At 41.8% G+C, this 17,129-nt stretch overlaps 4 protein-coding genes across 8 annotated transcripts; 3 read left to right on the plus strand and 1 right to left on the minus strand.

The window, feature by feature from the left end:
* The first annotated feature begins 6 nt into the window (after positions 1-6).
* Positions 7-615, plus strand: LOC121749175 (putative UPF0481 protein At3g02645). The gene has a single exon (XM_042143767.1). The coding sequence runs from the start codon at positions 7-9 to the stop codon at positions 613-615; it is 609 nt and encodes a 202-aa protein (XP_041999701.1).
* An 8,632-nt stretch (positions 616-9,247) lies between these two features.
* On the plus strand, positions 9,248-10,214 carry LOC121749176 (putative UPF0481 protein At3g02645). Its single transcript, XM_042143768.1, has 2 exons — positions 9,248-9,530; positions 9,583-10,214. Exons 1-2 carry the CDS (start codon positions 9,248-9,250, stop codon positions 10,212-10,214), a joined length of 915 nt encoding a protein of 304 aa, XP_041999702.1.
* A 670-nt stretch (positions 10,215-10,884) lies between these two features.
* Positions 10,885-14,661, plus strand: LOC121748508 (probable GTP-binding protein OBGM, mitochondrial). Of its 5 annotated transcripts, none has more exons than XM_042142907.1 (7): positions 10,894-11,041; positions 11,291-11,404; positions 11,716-11,954; positions 12,305-12,413; positions 12,966-13,048; positions 13,146-13,208; positions 13,310-14,661. In XM_042142907.1, the coding sequence occupies exons 3-7, from the start codon at positions 11,823-11,825 to the stop codon at positions 14,489-14,491; spliced, it is 1,569 nt and encodes a 522-aa protein (XP_041998841.1). In that variant the 5' UTR covers positions 10,894-11,041; positions 11,291-11,404; positions 11,716-11,822; the 3' UTR covers positions 14,492-14,661. The 5 variants fall into 5 exon arrangements, with proteins under 5 accessions (XP_041998838.1, XP_041998839.1, XP_041998841.1 ...); XM_042142909.1 differs by having other exon boundaries at positions 11,740-11,954; XM_042142904.1 differs by lacking the exon at positions 11,291-11,404 and having other exon boundaries at positions 10,885-11,041.
* LOC121748509 lies at positions 14,662-15,754 on the minus strand. The gene has a single exon (XM_042142910.1). It carries the CDS (start codon positions 15,583-15,585, stop codon positions 14,812-14,814), a length of 774 nt encoding a protein of 257 aa, XP_041998844.1. The 5' UTR covers positions 15,586-15,754; the 3' UTR covers positions 14,662-14,811.
* Positions 15,755-17,129: the final 1,375 nt, after the last annotated feature.

Raw genomic sequence — 17,129 nt, forward strand, 5'->3', positions numbered from 1 at the left:
AAAGGAATGCTACTTTCTCCTCCTCACCAAAGCCCGAACCCGAATCCAATCTGGGACGAGCAACGTTGGATCATCTACATTCGTCAAGCACTAGACCACGAAGATGATTTCGACCAAGAATCCCACATCCCTGTCTCAATCTTCAACGTCCCAAAATTCCTTATGTGCACCAGCCCGGAATCCTACGTGCCACAGCTAGTAGCGTTAGGCCCGTACCACCACTCTCGGCCCGAACTATACGAGATGGAAATGCACAAGCTCTCCACAGCCAAAAGATCGCAAAAAGCTTCCCCGGGCCTCAAATTGCACAACCTCGTCGACCAATTATCCCTGGCCGAGCACATGTTTCGGGCCTCTTATCACAAGTTTCTCAATCTCAACGGCGAAACCTTAGCTTGGATGATGGCCGTGGACTCTTGCTTCTTGCTGGATTTTCTCCAGAGAAAATCAGGAAGCCCGACACTTAATTCGGGCCGTAAAACGGGCCTTCATGATGCTATCCTTACAGATATTGTCATGTTGGAGAATCAAATCCCACTATTTTCATTGAAGAAAACGCTGGAATTCATCTCGGGCTCAACGGATAGTGCGGATGATCGTCTCTACGCCATGTAGGGATGTCAATGTAACCCGAACCCGCGGGCCGGCCCGAATAACCCGATAAAAATACAGGGTTAGGGTTGTAATTTCGCAACCCGAATTTAAAATCGGGCCATTCGGGCTGACCCATTCGGGTTGTCGGGTTAGGCGGGCTGACCCGTTCGGGTTACGGGTTGGCCCGTCGGGTTGAAGGCTTCTGCACAGCGAACAGTTTTTGTAACGGTCATAACTTTCTCTACAAAGCTCCGATTGAGGCGTGTAATATATCCACGCGAAGCTCTTTCGAAGAGGAAGAGAATGATATGTATTAGAGGTTTATCAGACTTTAAAATCGCGAGAAACATTGACTCAAACAAGGCTGCTGCACATCCACATATTTTGTGTACATTTTCTAATCAATTTTCTATCATTTCTCAACAAACATATAAACATACCAAAATATAGAAATATGATCAAAATCATCCATAACAACCCTCTAAAACCATGCAAAATCCAAATACGTCAACCGACTATATAAGATCACGAAAAAAATCACCATGTGGTTCATGGATTCATAAATACTCGTATATAAAAGCTTTCTTTTAGTATATTTCCAATATAATAGTGCAAAGTGTTTTGGCGCCGCTTCCTCATTGAATTATGCGTGTAAAAAATCATGGATTAAATATGCCCGGTCAATGGATTTTGACCAAATAATAAATGTGACGAGACATTTAATTTTGTGAAATTAAATGACATAGCGTCGATCTACATTTTACGTAGGTAAATGTAGTATATTCACTTTCTCAAATCCGATTTCCGGTGAGTGAGAAATAGTGGATTAAAGTTGGGCATAATTAGCTTTTAATTAAAGCTTGGAGATGGAGCTTAGGGAATAATTAACTAGTGTTAATTATCCCACATTGGAGGATTAACACATCTTTAATGTGTATAAATTAAGTGACTTTATGTTACTTAATAATTATAGTGGACCAAGATGGGTGAAAGAGCCCACACGCGCGCACACGCGCGCGCCGCCGCCGCCGCCCGCCCGCCCGAGCCCGAGCCCGTGCCCGTGCACGTGCTCGTGCTCGTGCTCGCGCTCGCGCTCGCGGTCGCGGGCCTCGGGCCCGAGCCCGATCTCGATCTCGATCTCGATCTCGATCTCGATCTTGATCTTGATCTTGATCTTGGATCTTGGATCTTGGATCTTGGATCTTGGCAATTGGTCTTTGGGTGGTCTTTGGGCTTGGTGCTTGGCCCAAACTATTCTTTTTGGACCACCGCCGAGTCAGCAATCCAAGTGGCTTGACACGTCGTCAAGCGAGGCACAGTCACGGTTGCCACGTGAGAAATCCACACGCTCCACACACGGGTGGCACATTCCAGCCACACGCCTGTAACCGACGTCGGTTACGTTTTTGCCATGATGAGCCTTCAATGGCTGGTTGACCCTGCATGGTGGTTGGCCTATAAATAGGCTAGCCATACCACTGCATTAGGATACACACACCTACAAGCATTCTCTGCATAAGCTCTCTCCCTCTCCCTGCATTGTCTTTCTGTCGAAGCTCTGCCCTCTCCTCCATCCCGTTCGCCGGAGCTCTGCTGATTGCGGTGCTGCATCAGAAGAGACATAGCCGTTTTACCTTTGGGGACGACACGCCAAACCGAGAGCACTACCGGGGCGTATCTCGTCTTGCGGGAAGAGGCCTCCTCGACTCGGCTGTCATAGCATACTGGTTTAGTTGTTCCATTTTCGTTGTAACTTCAGTTCATTTTTGTATTCCTTCTTTTGGGTTGTATTACGCCCGGTTTTGTTATCTTGTAATCCCAGAAACCAACAATCGCAAGACGAGATACCTTGCCTTTGAAGGAATTTGGACTTCTAAACTGAACTAAAACTTTCGAAATATTAAACACCTTTGCTGGAGATGTCTACCGACTCCAACACCGCCGCTGCCACCACCGCCGCCGCCATTCCCTCCACCATGGCGACCACTGGACCGGTCAACACTTCATCGGCTCCCTCGATGATGCCAACTCCCGGCTTCCCAGCTGCCTCATCCACCGTCCCTTGGGTTTGGGACAACCCCTTCGGGGCGTCCACTGGTTCCACCTTTGGTGGTTCGGTTGGTTCCACTTTTAGTGGTTCCTTCGGGTCCTTTAACGGATCGAGTGCTGGGGCCTTCGGGTCTCACACGAATGCTGGGACCTTCGGGTCTCATGCGGGTGCTAGTCCCTTCGGGGCTGGTACGACCATGGCGGGCTCTATGCCCAACATGAATGGTGCGGGCTCTATGCCCAACATGAACGGAATTGGTTCCTTCCAAGGACCAACTGCGGCACCTTTGGCACCAAGAATGATGCCACCTGCCGAGAAACCACCAAAGTTTGGAGGATCTGACTTCAAGCGGTGGTATCAAAAGATGTTGTTCTACTTGACAACATTGGGCGTCGCCAACTTCCTCACGGAGAACGAGCCGCCCGCGCCAAGCGACCAAGAGACTAGGCTCGAAGTCATGGCGGACTATGAAGCTTGGAGAAAAGGGGATTATCTATGTAAAAACTTTATTTTAAGTGCATTAGATGATAGTCTCTATAATGTATACTCCAATGTAACCACATCTAAACAAATGTGGGAAAGCCTAGAGAAGAAATATAGCATAGACAATGCTGCAGGGACTGAACAGGTTGTAGCATCCAAGTTTATGGACTACAAGATGGTCGACTCTCGACCCATCATGGAGCAAGTCCAAGAGCTCCAAATGATCATCCACTCCTTAGTGGCTGAAGGGATGACCTTGCCCGATAAGTTCCTAAGGTGCACGATCATTGACAAGCTCCCTCCAAGTTGGAAGGACTTCAAGAGTTATCTCAAGCACAAGCGAAAGCAGATGACCCTTGAAGACTTGATCGTGAAGTTGCGCATTAAGGCCGACGTGCGCAAAAGTGATCAAAAGGCTAAGGGCTTCACCCCAAATGAAGCCAAAGCCAACCTGTTGGAGCGGGGCGGTCCCTCCAACAAACGCCCTCGCCCAAACCGTCCAAACGACAAAGGGAAGGGAAAGCAGCCTTCAAAGAAGTTTGAAGGCGACTGCTACAAGTGTGGCAAACCAGGCCACTTTGCTAAAGACTGCCGCAGCAAGAAGAAGAAGCCGGCAGCCCACGTCGTTGAGAAGGAGTTCAAGGACTGGGATGAGAATGACCTCATTGCAGTGGTCACTGAAGAGGTTAACCTTGTTGATAACAAGGGAGGCTGGTACATCGACACCGGCGCTGCTGCTCATGTTTGCTCCGACAGGAGCAAGTTTGCCTCCTACACTGCTGTTGAAGGGAGGAAGATCAACATGGGGAATCAAGCATCGTCCGAAGTCCTCGGCGTTGGCAACGTGATTCTCATGATGACGTCTGGCCTAACTATCACTTTGAAGGATGTGCTGCATGTCCCGGACATCCGCAAGAACCTAGTGTCAGGATCAATACTAGTTAATAAAGGGTTTAAACTTGTATTTGAGTCCGATAGGTTTGTCTTGTATAAGTTTGGAAAATCCATCGGAAAAGGTTATGTAACCGATGGGCTTTTCAAGCTTAGTGTAGCAACTCGAAGTGTTGCGAAGCCATTGGCCAATAAGAATAAAGCATCTACTTCCTCTTATTTGATTGAGTCTTCAAATTTGTGGCATTGTAGATTGGGACATGTAAATTCAAAAGCCATTAAAAGATTAGTAAATTTAGATTTACTAAAGGCTAATGAATTGGATATCCAAGATAAATGTGAAATTTGTCTTGAAGCAAAAATGACTAAGTTGCCGTTTCACTCGGTTGAACGAAGCACAAAACCCCTTGAATTAATTCACACGGATGTATGTGATTTAAAGATGTTGCAAACTAGAGGTGGTAAAAAGTACTTTATCACTTTCATAGATGATTGCACAAGATATTGCTACATTTATCTTTTAAAAAGCAAAGATGAAGCAATAGAGGCGTTCAAAAATTATAAGAACGAAGTTGAGAATCAACTTGGTTGTAAAATCAAAATGATTCGAAGCGATAGAGGAGGCGAATATGTAGCCCCGTTTGAGGAGTTATGCAACGCAAGTGGTATAATTCATCAAACAACTGCTCCATATTCACCACAATCTAATGGTGTTGCAGAACGCAAGAATCGAACTCTAAAAGAGATGATGAATGCACTGCTACTCAGTTCAGGATTACCACATAACATGTGGGGGGAAGCTGTTTTGACAGCAAACTATATCTTGAATAAAATCCCTCTCAAAGGAAAAGATGTTACTCCTTATGAGTTGTGGAAGGGAAGGAAGCCATCCTACAAATACCTCAAAGTGTGGGGGTGTTTGGCAAAGGTGATGGTTCCTCCGCCCAAAGAAGTTACAATCGGACCTAAGACGGTTGATTGCATCTTCATTGGATATGCACTTAACAGTAGTGCATATCGATTTGTTGTTCACAAGTCTGAAATATCGACTATCACAGTAGGAACAACAATTGAGTCGAGGAATGCTGTATTTCTCGAAAATACCTTTCCTTGCAAAGATAAGGAAAAGGTATCAACCAATTCTGAGACAAGAATTGAAGAAGCCACTAGTTCTAAACAAGTGGAAGAAGAAGCCACTAGTTCTAAATCAACAGATGCGGAACCTGAATCGCGCAAGCGTGCAAGGCCCGATCCAAAAGATACAGTACTAAGACGTGGTAATAGAGTCAGAACACCAAAAACTTTTGGTCCTGACTACATTGCTTTCATGTTGGATGAAGAACCAACATCGATAAAAGTAGCCTTTGCTGGCCCAGACGGGCTGCATTGGAGAGAAGCTGTTCAAAGCGAAATTGATTCAATTTTGCTAAACCACACATGGGTGTTGGTTGATTTGCCCGAAGGTGCTAAACCTTTAGGATGCAAATGGGTTCTTAAAAGAAAGTTTAAGGCCGATGGAACAGTTGATAAGTATAAAGCCCGATTAGTAGTAAAGGGTTTTAAACAAAAAGAAGGACATGACTTCTTCGATACCTATTCACCTGTAACAAGGATTACATCTATCCGGGTGCTTCTCGCTATTGCTGCATTGCACAATCTCGAGATTCATCAAATGGATGTAAAGACCGCGTTTCTGAATGGTGAACTAGAAGACGAAATCTACATGGAACAACCCGAAGGGTTTGTAGTACCTGGACAAGAGAAAAAGGTATGCAAGCTCGTGAAATCCCTATATGGATTGAAACAAGCGCCATTGCAATGGCACTTGAAGTTTGATAATGTGATGTTATCAAATGGGTTTAAAATCAACGAGTGCGACAAATGTGTCTACATCAAGAGCACTAATAACGGTCATGTTATAGTGTGTCTCTACGTTGATGATATGTTAATCTTGGGTAGCAACACTCAAGTAATTAACGATACAAAGGCCATGTTAAAGAGAAACTTTGACATGAAAGACATGGGTCTAGCCGATGTAATTCTTGGAATGAAGATTCTAAGAACGAATGATGGAATCATCTTAACACAATCACATTATGTTGAGAAGATATTGAATAAATTCAAAGCCTATGATGGCGCGCCGGTTAAGACTCCAATTGAACTCGAAGTTCACTTGAGCAAAAACAAAGGCGAGCCCGTTGCACAAGAAGAGTATGCACAGGTCATCGGGTGCATTATGTACTTGACTAATTGCACTCGACCTGACATTGCTTGTGCCGTGAACAAGTTAAGTCGTTACACGAGCAATCCAAGCAAAGAGCATTGGAGAGCTCTTGTGAGGGTTTTGAGATATTTAAAACACACTCAAAATCTTGGGCTACACTTCTCGAGATACCCCCCGGTGCTTGAAGGGTACTGTGATGCCAATTGGATATCCGATAATAGAGACTCACTTTCAACAAGTGGATATGTCTTTACTATTGGGGGTGGTGCTGTATCGTGGAAATCCACAAAACAGACCTGTATAGCCCGATCAACAATGGAATCGGAGTTCATTGCCTTGGATAAGGCTGGTGAGGAAGCCGAGTGGCTTAAGAACTTCCTTGAAGACATTCCATGTTGGTCTAAGCCAGTGCCACCAGTGCTGATTCACTGCGATAGCCAAGCGGCTATTGGAAGGGCAAACAATGGTTTCTATAACGGTAAGTCTCGACATATACGTCGACGACATAACACCGTGAGACATTTGATCACAACAGGGGTGATTACAATTGACTATGTGAAGTCAATAGATAATCTAGCGGATCCGCTAACCAAAGGGTTAAACCGTGATCAAATCAATAAGTTGCTAGAGGGAATGGGTTTGAAATCCACAAACTAAAGAATTGTCATAGTGGTAACCCAACCATGATGACTGGAGATCCCAAGAACTTGGTTCAAAGGGAGAACTAAGCTATGAGAGTTCATGGAAAAACACTCAAACTATATCTATTCCCTAGAGAGCAATAGAGTGTTGGAGAACTTGCCTCGTGGTAAAGGCTAAGTCTATGACTTTTAATGGTTCTTAAGGATCTCAAAGAGATGGAATTCTCAAAGAGACCAAGTATGGCAAGGTACTTGACTAAGAATCACCTACGTAAGTGCGAAGTGTGGTCGCTTCATAAAAAACGCACTTATGAATCCAAAGTGGTGTCCAAGACCGCAATGGACACAAAACGTGAGAACGGATGAGGTTGAGGTGTTTAAGTGTTAACACCATTGTCTCGGTGCACGCCGTGGGGGATTAGTTCAAAGCATCGCGCTACTAAGCCGCCTGTGTATCCGATGGTGTCGACTATGGAGGGTTCAAAGTCAACAACTACCTATCCTTATGCTTATATACCTCGCGAGGGTTGAGCTTGTGTCTGCATGCATATGCATTCGGCTATTTCCACTCATGTGGGGGATTGTAAAAAATCATGGATTAAATATGCCCAGTCAATGGATTTTGACCAAATAATAAATGTGACGAGACATTTAATTTTGTGAAATTAAATGACATAGCGTCGATCTACATTTTACGTAGGTAAATGTAGTATATTCACTTTCTCAAATCCGATTTCCGGTGAGTGAGAAATAGTGGATTAAAGTTGGACATAATTAGCTTTTAATTAAAGCTTGGAGATGGAGCTTAGGGAATAATTAACTAGTGTTAATTATCCCACATTGGAGGATTAACACATCTTTAATGTGTATAAATTAAGTGACTTTATGTTACTTAATAATTATAGTGGACCAAGATGGGTGAAAGAGCCCACACGCGCGCACACGCGCGCGCCGCCGCCGCCGCCCGCCCGCCCGAGCCCGAGCCCGTGCCCGCGCTCGCGGTCGCGGGCCGCGGGCCGCGGGCCTCGGGCCCGAGCCCGATCTCGATCTCGATCTCGATCTTGATCTTGGACTTGGATCTTGGCAATTGGTCTTTGGGTGGTCTTTGGGCTTGGTGCTTGGCCCAAACTATTCTTTTTGGACCACCGCCGAGTCAGCAATCCAAGTGGCTTGACACGTCGTCAAGCGAGGCACAGTCACGGTTGCCACGTGAGAAATCCACACGCTCCACACACGGGTGGCACATTCCAGCCACACGCCTGTAACCGACGTCGGTTACGTTTTTGCCATGATGAGCCTTCAATGGCTGGTTGACCCTGCATGGTGGTTGGCCTATAAATAGGCTAGCCATACCACTGCATTAGGATACACACACCTACAAGCATTCTCTGCATAAGCTCTCTCCCTCTCCCTGCATTGTCTTTCTGTCGAAGCTCTGCCCTCTCCTCCATCCCGTTCGCCGGAGCTCTGCTGATTGCGGTGCTGCATCAGAAGAGACATAGCCGTTTTACCTTTGGGGACGACACGCCAAACCGAGAGCACTACCGGGGCGTATCTCGTCTTGCGGGAAGAGGCCTCCTCGACTCGGCTGTCATTGCATACTGGTTTAGTTGTTCCATTTTCGTTGTAACTTCAGTTCATTTTTGTATTCCTTCTTTTGGGTTGTATTACGCCCGGTTTTGTTATCTTGTAATCCCAGAAACCAACAATGCGTACTTTGATGATTCTTAAAACAAAGATAAATTATTATTTGACTTATTTACAGCTGGAATAAATTAAATTTGACCAATCATAATTCAAGAAAACTTAGAGTTACTCCAATTAGCTAGCATCTTGATAATTCACTCTTTAACAATTCAAAATATTTTTGTTACATCTACGATGCACCTCTCACGTTATGAACAATTTATTTAATTTTCTACGAATTGATTTATGTTTGAATTTTGAAACAAAGTGTTGATTTATGTTTTAAATACATAAACATAAACATACTATTTATAGATATTTTGTAAATAATTATGTAATGAATAAGTTATTTAAATTTAAATAACTTAATCTTTTTTAAAAATATTAAAGAAAATTAAAAATATGTATTTCATTGTTGAATGATTAATTAAAAATATGTATATAATTAAAGAAAATTTAAAATACGTATTATTTTTTGAAAATATTAAAAAAATTAAAAATACGCATTAGCCCGAATAACCCGGTGGGTTAGCCCGAAACCCGAAGGGTTAGGGTTAGGGTCGAACTTTTATAACCCGAAAAAATCATAACCCGAATAGCCCGTACTCGAATGGCCCGACAACCCGAACGGGTTGGCCCGAACCCGAACGGGTTGGCCCGATTGACATCCCTAACGCCATGGCAGCCGGGCTCTGCAGAGACTCCTCCCCTTTGATGATCCAAGAACCGAATGACGTTGATCAGATCAATAAATCCGCTCATCTCCTAGAATTCATATACAGCTTGATCCTCCCACGCTTCCACGAATCATTCGAAACAGGACTAGACGACGACGAAGAAGGCCCGAATAAGGCTGTTCCCGCCAAAACAGGCCGGTTTAGTTTGATCAAGAGGCTGGTGTTGTCGAAACCGGTCACCATCATCCTCACATTGCCTTGGAAAATCATTTCCAATCTTCCAGGCATACTAATGCTGAAACAGGTCGAGTACTTTTTGTTTCTCTCCAAATCCAGAAGACCAGAATAACAACAACAACAACAATGACAAGAGTCATTTACTGATGGAGGAAATCGCAATCCCTTCGGTGACTGAGCTCTCCAACGCGGGAATTGAATTCGCGGGGACGGATAAAGGCATTCCAGGCATAGATTTCGACAAGGAAACGGCTACATTCCATCTCCCGTCGCTTTCGGTCGATGTAAACACTGAGGTGGTGATGAGGAACCTCGTCGCGTACGAGGCCTGTGGCGACGCATCACGGCCGTTGATCTTCACGCGATACGCGGAATTGATGAACGGGATCATCGACTGCGAGGATGATGCAAGGATCTTGAGGGAAAAGGGGATTGTTTGGAACTACTTGAAGGGCGATCAAGATGTGGCAGACTTGTGGAATGGCATGAGCAGGTCGATTAGAATGACTAAAGTGCCCTTCTTGGATAGAATCATTGAAGATGTGAACAGTTATTACGACGGTAGATGGAAGGTTAGGATAGGAAAGTTTGTGAGTAGGTATGTTTTTGGATCATGGCAGTCGATCACGTTCATGGCTGCTTCTATGCTGCTGTTTTTTGTGAGTTTGCAATCCTTTTGCACCTTGTTCGGCTGTGGTCGTCTGTTTTTTCGTCGTCCGAGGACGTACTGATCATCCATTGATAGAATAAATTGATGCTGAATTTAAAAATAATACTGTAATAATTATACTTGAATCTTATACATTTGGCCTTACCGTTGTCAACTCACACACTCATACTATTATTTATGCATCTTATTCCTCAATTATGTACTGTTAGCCAACCAATCCAAGGTAACTAAAAAATTATATTTAAGTAAACAAATCATTTAAGAGTATCATTAACTACTAAGAAATGGAGTATGTAAAATTCGTGATAATGAGGAACATATGCTTGTTTCTAAAATGTGTATATAATGTATATGCACATTTCAGTAATTTTATGATAATGTACCTAATGCAAAATACAAACTCTATTCTTCGTGATTGTATAAATGAATATGTGTTTTTTTAACATTATAATATTTAGTGTTTCAAGTTTTAACATGTCAAAAAACTCAATTTATTTATATCTTCTTTTGGTCCTTTTTTGTTATTCAAGTTGCGAGTAGCATCTCCTAATGGTATATGAATGATCGATGATTAAGGCCAGTAAATATTTCCATTTTTATGAATTAACGATTGCAAAGTTTTACTTATTTCTTTTTTTTTCATAAAACAATAATTTTAGTTTGAATCATAATATTCGAATCACCAATGTATTTACAAATTGCACACAAAGTGACAGAACAGATCTCGGCCCATTTGCAACTCTCCATTATCTAAATGTGGCCCAGTACTAAATTGGGAAGAGAAACCTCAGTTAAACCTAGACGCCTCCAGCTCCTCCGTTGGTTCTGATGAATCGGGTGAGTTTCTAGCCGCTGATGATTCCGGTGTGTTGGAAACTGTAGGGCGAGGTAATCAGAAACCGATCTCTTTATTTCTCGGCGTTTTTCCTTAACCTCTCCGCTCATGATCAATTGTCGTATCATAATATAGCCTCGCCGCTTCGGAAAACATCAAAAGTAATAACGAAGATATTGTTCAGTATTTTAATGGTTTGTTTCCTAATGTTTCCATGATAATTGAGAGTTACAATGCATGATCGAAATTCTTTGGTGTGGATATGATGAAATATTTTATACCTTATGCACTTTGTTTTGTAGCCCATGCCTTGCATACTTCATCCCTTCCATTTTCAACTGGCTGGAAAACATTCTTCTTCCTCTATTATCTGGATATTCCCTTGAGAAACTGGAATGAGCTCTAGCCTGCAAAATGTATGTAGCTACTAAATGTATTGATGATGCATGTTACCTGTTCGACGAAATGCACTAATGATGTGGATGACTTGATTTGAAATTACGCATCGGAGTTGTTGACACCGCTTTCTCTCCGGTTGATAAAGATGATCTTTCTGCTTTGCTAATATGTGGATCCTATTGTCCCTTGCTTTTCATAATCATACAAATTATCTTTACCCATTCTATCCCCCATCCCCTTATCTAGGTAGTTTCAGATTTAAGAAAAAGTGAACTTGATAGTATGTTAAAAGTTCTGTTTATCTAAAGATTCATCTGTGTGACTTCAGTGAGCTTGGCCTTGTGATATTCAGTCTCTGTTGAATGACTCGGCATCTATCGAGATTCGAGAACACCAAGGACGGTGATCTTCTGAGGAACGAGACGTTGATCAGAGATGTGGTCGTGGAGCCAAAAAACAACCACATATTTGGAAGCTATCACAAAATTCTCAAGTTCGCCATGGCTTTCTGTATCTTGTTCTTATTCAGGCAGCTATTCCATGAGAAAAAAAATTGCACCTTTACAGGTAAATAATCTCTTTTTTGGTCTCTTTTTCATTTTGTTTATCATACTGGTATTTTAAACTCTGTAGTAACCTTAAGTTTGTTGCCCAGCTACCCGCACACTAATAGGGAACTATGTTATATTAGGCTCTGTTTTGGTAGAGTAGATGAGTCCAAGATAGAAGAGTTATATGGATCAACAACCATTTGGTAGCACAGTTAAGTTAAACATCATGGTGGCTCTAACATCCATTTTTTACACTAACAAACTAAATCAGGATAAGGTATTATGTACTATCAAGTTAGCACATCTTACGTACCAAATGGATCTTTAGTGGTTAATACCTATCTCATTATCCTCTACTTTTTTCAGGAGCGCAAAATGATAGATCAACATAGGCTATGTGCTAAAGGAGGTGATGGAGGAAATGGTTGTTTCAGCATTCGTCGCAGCCGTCATGACCGACGTGGTAGACCTGATGGTTAGTTTTTTTGCTATCCTGGATATTTGTCATCCTTTCCCTTTTCTGCTAGAACACATGAACCCTCTTCGTTAAATATACTCCCTTTGTCCACCAAAAGTAGTCCCGTTGGTGGATGGCAGGTTTTTATGCGAAATTGGTAAAGTATGAAAGAGAAAGAGAGAAAATAAATAAAGTAAAAAAAAGAAAGAGAAAATGTTGATAAAGTAGGAGAGCGAAAGATAAAAATGATTAATAAAATTGGGGGTAACTTTCCATTTTTTGTATGAGGCTAATTTTGGTGGACGGACCAAAATTGAAAGATGAGACTATTTTTTTGTGAACGGAGGGAGTATATGCTAATACAGTTTTGACTTTTAAGCACATAGTTAGATATTTCGTTGCTTCTAATTGAGCTCCACGAACCCCTTCTGTTATCCGAGTGTGGATTAGTATTCTAAACCTAGAATTAAATTATTTCACATTTACTAGAATCAAGTAGAAAACAGATGATTGCTTCCATTGCCCTTCCACTTATGTCCCTTCCTTATATTGAGTAATTGCACAATGCAGGTGGTGATGGTGGCAGAGGTGGTGATGTAATCTTAGAATGTTCTGCGGCGGTTTGGGATTTCAGAGGTCTGCCACATCATATTGTGGGTTACCCTTTCTGTAATGCCACTTGATATTTTATATTATTGACACCAGTTGTGCTTCCAAATATTTATATTAATGATTCTAACATGTTCCCAGAATGCAAAGAGAGGAGGGAATGGGGTTTCCAAAAATATGATAGGAAGCCGAGGAGATGACAAGGTTGCATTTAACTTATAATTGTACAATTCAGTACTATAACATCGTCTCTACGTAGCCTATTCAGTATACTCTTAAGTTGCTGAAAATATTTTCTTTTGTAGGTTGTTCTGGTACCTGTTGGCACTGTTATTCATCTTATTGAGGGAGAATTTCCTTCTTATGTTGAGAAGAAGTCTTCTGGAATATTGGATCCTTGGGATATCCCTGGTACGCTTGATTTTGGTTCGTCTAAATCTTCCCTACAATCTACGTACGCGGGAGAAAAGGTAGAGAAGACAGACAATGCTAGTGAGGACTCAGCTCCTTCAAGTAAAGAAGACCTTAAAAGAGCACCTTCTCCTAGATTTTCACCTTCTACAGGTAAATCCCGGAATCAAATTGAATCCGATTTCTTCCCTAAACCCCATGGCTACAGCGAGTGGGAGGATATGGATGGCGAAGTAAGCATGTCTGGATCTGAGTGCGAGGAAGATATGGAAGAGGAAGATGAAATACAGTACAACGTTGCTGAACTAACAGAGCCTGGCCAACAAATCATTGTGGCCCAAGGAGGTGATGGTGGCCTGGGAAATCTGCATTTGGCAAAAGGTTCTAAGATGAGCAAATATCCGCCTGACTTAAAAACAGAGGATGCTTCCGATGATGATGCCTATGCAGCACTTAACATCGGCTCACCTGGCACCGAAGCTGTTCTTTTGTTAGAGCTCAAGAGTATTGCTGATGTGGGCCTTGTCGGGATGCCAAATGCCGGTAAAAGCACTCTTCTTGGGGCATTATCTAGGGCTAAGCCTACGGTTGGCCACTATGCCTTCACCACTCTAAGACCTAATCTAGGTAACATAAACTTCGATGATCTTTCCATTACTGTGGCTGATATCCCGGGTCTTATAAAGGGAGCACATGAGAATCGTGGTCTTGGGCATGCCTTCCTACGCCACATTGAACGCACCAAAGTGTTGGCGTATGTGGTAGATTTAGGTGCAGCCATAGATGGTCGAAAGGGCATACCCCCATGGGAACAGCTGAAGGAACTGATGTTGGAATTGGAATTCTATCGCGAGGGCCTCTCCGGCCGACCATCCTTAGTCGTGGCAAATAAAATTGATGAGGCAGGGGCAGAACAAGTGTATCAAGAGTTGAGGCAAAGAGTACATGGTGTTCATATTTTTCCAGTTTGTGCGGTTCTGGAAGAGGGAATATCGGAGTTGAAAGCTGGTTTGAAGATGCTTGTGGATGGAGAAAAGTCGCCACCACTAACATTGGACGGCATTGTGATTGATTAGACCAGCGTGTTTCAGTAAATCTTCATTCTGTTATTTTTATTAAAGCAGATATCATCATAGGAAATTTTTGATATAGTACATAGTACTAATTACTGGTTTGGAGATAAAGATATTCATCACTTAATTATTCGGTTTCATTATATGTGCAAAAATGAACTTGTTATCTGATATGAGAAGGTTGAAGTTACACATATATATAAAATGTTGGGTATGCATATATCCCACTCGTTTCGCCATACATGGATCTTTCTTATTACAGAGGAGGATCGGTTTCAGAAGCCCAAAGCTACGTTCTGCTGCAGTAGAAAGGTACCTTACATTCACGTCGGCTTCAAGTTCTTGAACATCGAATCCCACTTGATTTCTTCTGTGCTACTCGACCAATAATCCATATCTGGAGAATGTATAGTAGTTCTTGAAAAGCTGCTGTTCCAAGGGTTAGGCAGTGCTTCTGCTGTCGTGATATGGCCCGACTCAGCATTGGCCTCAGACTCGATCCAAATTGAGCTCTGAGTTGAGCCTGAGCTTTGAGAGCCAGCCATGGGGCTCCCGTTTGTCAGCATCAAAATCCCAGGGTCAGACACGAATCTGGGACTGTCAATCCCTATCTTCGGCCACTCTCCCTCGCCCAGGGAAGCCCTCAGCCTCTTGTTCCTCTGCAGCATTGACACCTTCCATCTGAGGCTGTGGTTTCTTGACGGGACGACCAAAAGAGGCGAGTGTTGGCGATGCAGCAGTGCCTGAATGTGTTTGACAACATACTTCTTGGTTTGCTTGACTGTGAACATGAGCCACAAAATCGGGTGTATGGTCCTCATCCCCTTGTTCTTCCTCGATAGCTTGAGTATCTCCAACCGGTGTTTGGCTATCGAGACGCCCATGCTCTGCAGGAACTCGTGGCTGAAGTAGGCAATGTCGTCCTGGCCGAGCTCATTGTGGGTGAAGGTGAGGGCGTACTCGTAAACAAGACAAGGATCGAGGTCAGTTTTCGATAGCCAACTGAACCAATCCATTCTTCTGTAGAGGTATAAGTGTATAACTGTACTAGTTGAATTAAGAAGATGATGCAGAAGATGGCAAAATGTGAATACCATTTTAGTAGTGTGTTATTGATCCAAATTTATTGTGGGGTGGTAGTTGAACTTGAGAGTGACAAAAGACTAAAGTTAGTTTTGCCCTATTTAAGGCCATGTTATATTTTGTGGTAAGTTTGTCACACTTTTATGTCCATAGGAGTGTAGGCTAAGGCATTCCTTGGAGAAAAAATGTTACTATGTGGGCCCACACTTGGTAATTCGTATGACCAAAATGGTTAAATAAATGGTTAAATATACGTGAAATTACGAGCATTGTGGGTATATGATGTAGGATTTGCTATGGAAAGACAAATTTATGTGAGATCAAAGGAGGAAGGTCGTAATTTCTTAAATTAGTTTTGACAATTTAATAAAATGATAACTAGTTTTTGGCTGGCAAAAGAGAGTATCACGTGATCATCTGCCTACTTTGGAGGTAGATGCTCTATACTTTACTTTTAAAAAATAAGTCACATTATTCCATATATTATCTTATTTAAAATCTAACTAATTTGTCTCAATTTAGCTTTCATCAGAAGACAAATTATATTATTAAAGAAAAATGTCATAAAAGGATTTAAGCTACTTCTCTAATTCTTTGTTTAAACACGTCAATTAGTGTTGACTTGTTGTCAGTGCGAAGATGTTCCACGTGTAGTAATATTTAATAAAAATTACTACGTTGAAAAAAAATTTAAAATTTCACTACATAAAATGAAATTGTTCGAAATATATTAAGTCGATAATTAGTCAATTACGGAAGTTCGATGCGAATAAATAAAATCTTCCCATGGAGGTCTTAATTCAATGGGAAAAATCTATTGGAAACATCTTGATTTTTTAAATCATTAAATATATACAAAAAGTCATGTATAAAATCCAACTGTAAATTGAACTTTTGTCGCCGAAAATCAATTATGGTTACTATTAATTAATGAAGGTTGAAATAATTTAGTAATCAAGTTGAAGCTAAAATTACCATTGAGTCAATTATAGAGCTAAATGAGTAGTATATTTTCTTCGGTTTAATTTGCAAAAATGATTGCAAATGCAGTGAGTATATTTGGAGGCTCATCTCATTTATGATCTTTGCTCATCAAACCGTATTTCTAGTAATTATTAATCTGTCCAGCGCAGTGTGGAGAAATAAATTCTTGAATTATTTATTAAAAAATAGCCGCAGATGCAACAAAAGGAATGATAAATAATACTCAGCATTATCAATATATGGGATATGATCCTCTGCCGTGGGGAGGAAACACAGTAGCGATTCTCGGTAACTTGAATTAATCAAAGTTAGTTTAGTGCATTATACTAATAGTTAATTAGTGATTCTTTGATAATTAATATTTTAATTAGTTATTTTAATATATTTTGTAAAAAAACAAAAGTTAGTTTAATAGTAGTACCTACGAAATAGTTTTTATTGTTTAATCACATGTGTATTAAACCCGCATTTGGCGGAATCCGACTAATTCTGCTCGATTAGATTTACGGATTAAGGCCGAAAGTTTTCTAGCGGGTGGTGGGTTTGAACCCGTGATCTTAAGGTCTCCACAGCT

This window comes from Salvia splendens, chromosome 9, assembly GCF_004379255.2.
Source record: "Salvia splendens isolate huo1 chromosome 9, SspV2, whole genome shotgun sequence".
Taxonomy (NCBI): Eukaryota; Viridiplantae; Streptophyta; class Magnoliopsida; order Lamiales; family Lamiaceae; genus Salvia; species Salvia splendens.

What these genes read in the sequence shown, in the direction of transcription:
- LOC121749176 (XM_042143768.1), top strand. Translation starts at nt 9,248, where the DNA reads ATGGCAGCCGGGCTCTGCAGAGACTCCTCCCCTTTGATGATCCAAGAA. An exon ending in AATCATTTCCAATCTTCCAG is followed by an intron (nt 9,531 to 9,582) that starts GCATACTAATGC and finishes CTCCAAATCCAG; the next exon opens with AAGACCAGAATAACAACAAC.
- LOC121748508 (XM_042142904.1), top strand. Translation starts at nt 11,823, where the DNA reads ATGTGGTCGTGGAGCCAAAAAACAACCACATATTTGGAAGCTATCACA. An exon ending in CCGACGTGGTAGACCTGATG is followed by an intron (nt 12,414 to 12,965) that starts GTTAGTTTTTTT and finishes TGCACAATGCAG; the next exon opens with GTGGTGATGGTGGCAGAGGT. An exon ending in GAGGTCTGCCACATCATATT is followed by an intron (nt 13,049 to 13,145) that starts GTGGGTTACCCT and finishes ACATGTTCCCAG; the next exon opens with AATGCAAAGAGAGGAGGGAA.
- LOC121749175 (XM_042143767.1), top strand. Translation starts at nt 7, where the DNA reads ATGCTACTTTCTCCTCCTCACCAAAGCCCGAACCCGAATCCAATCTGG.
- LOC121748509 (XM_042142910.1), bottom strand. Translation starts at nt 15,585, where the DNA reads ATGGTATTCACATTTTGCCATCTTCTGCATCATCTTCTTAATTCAACT.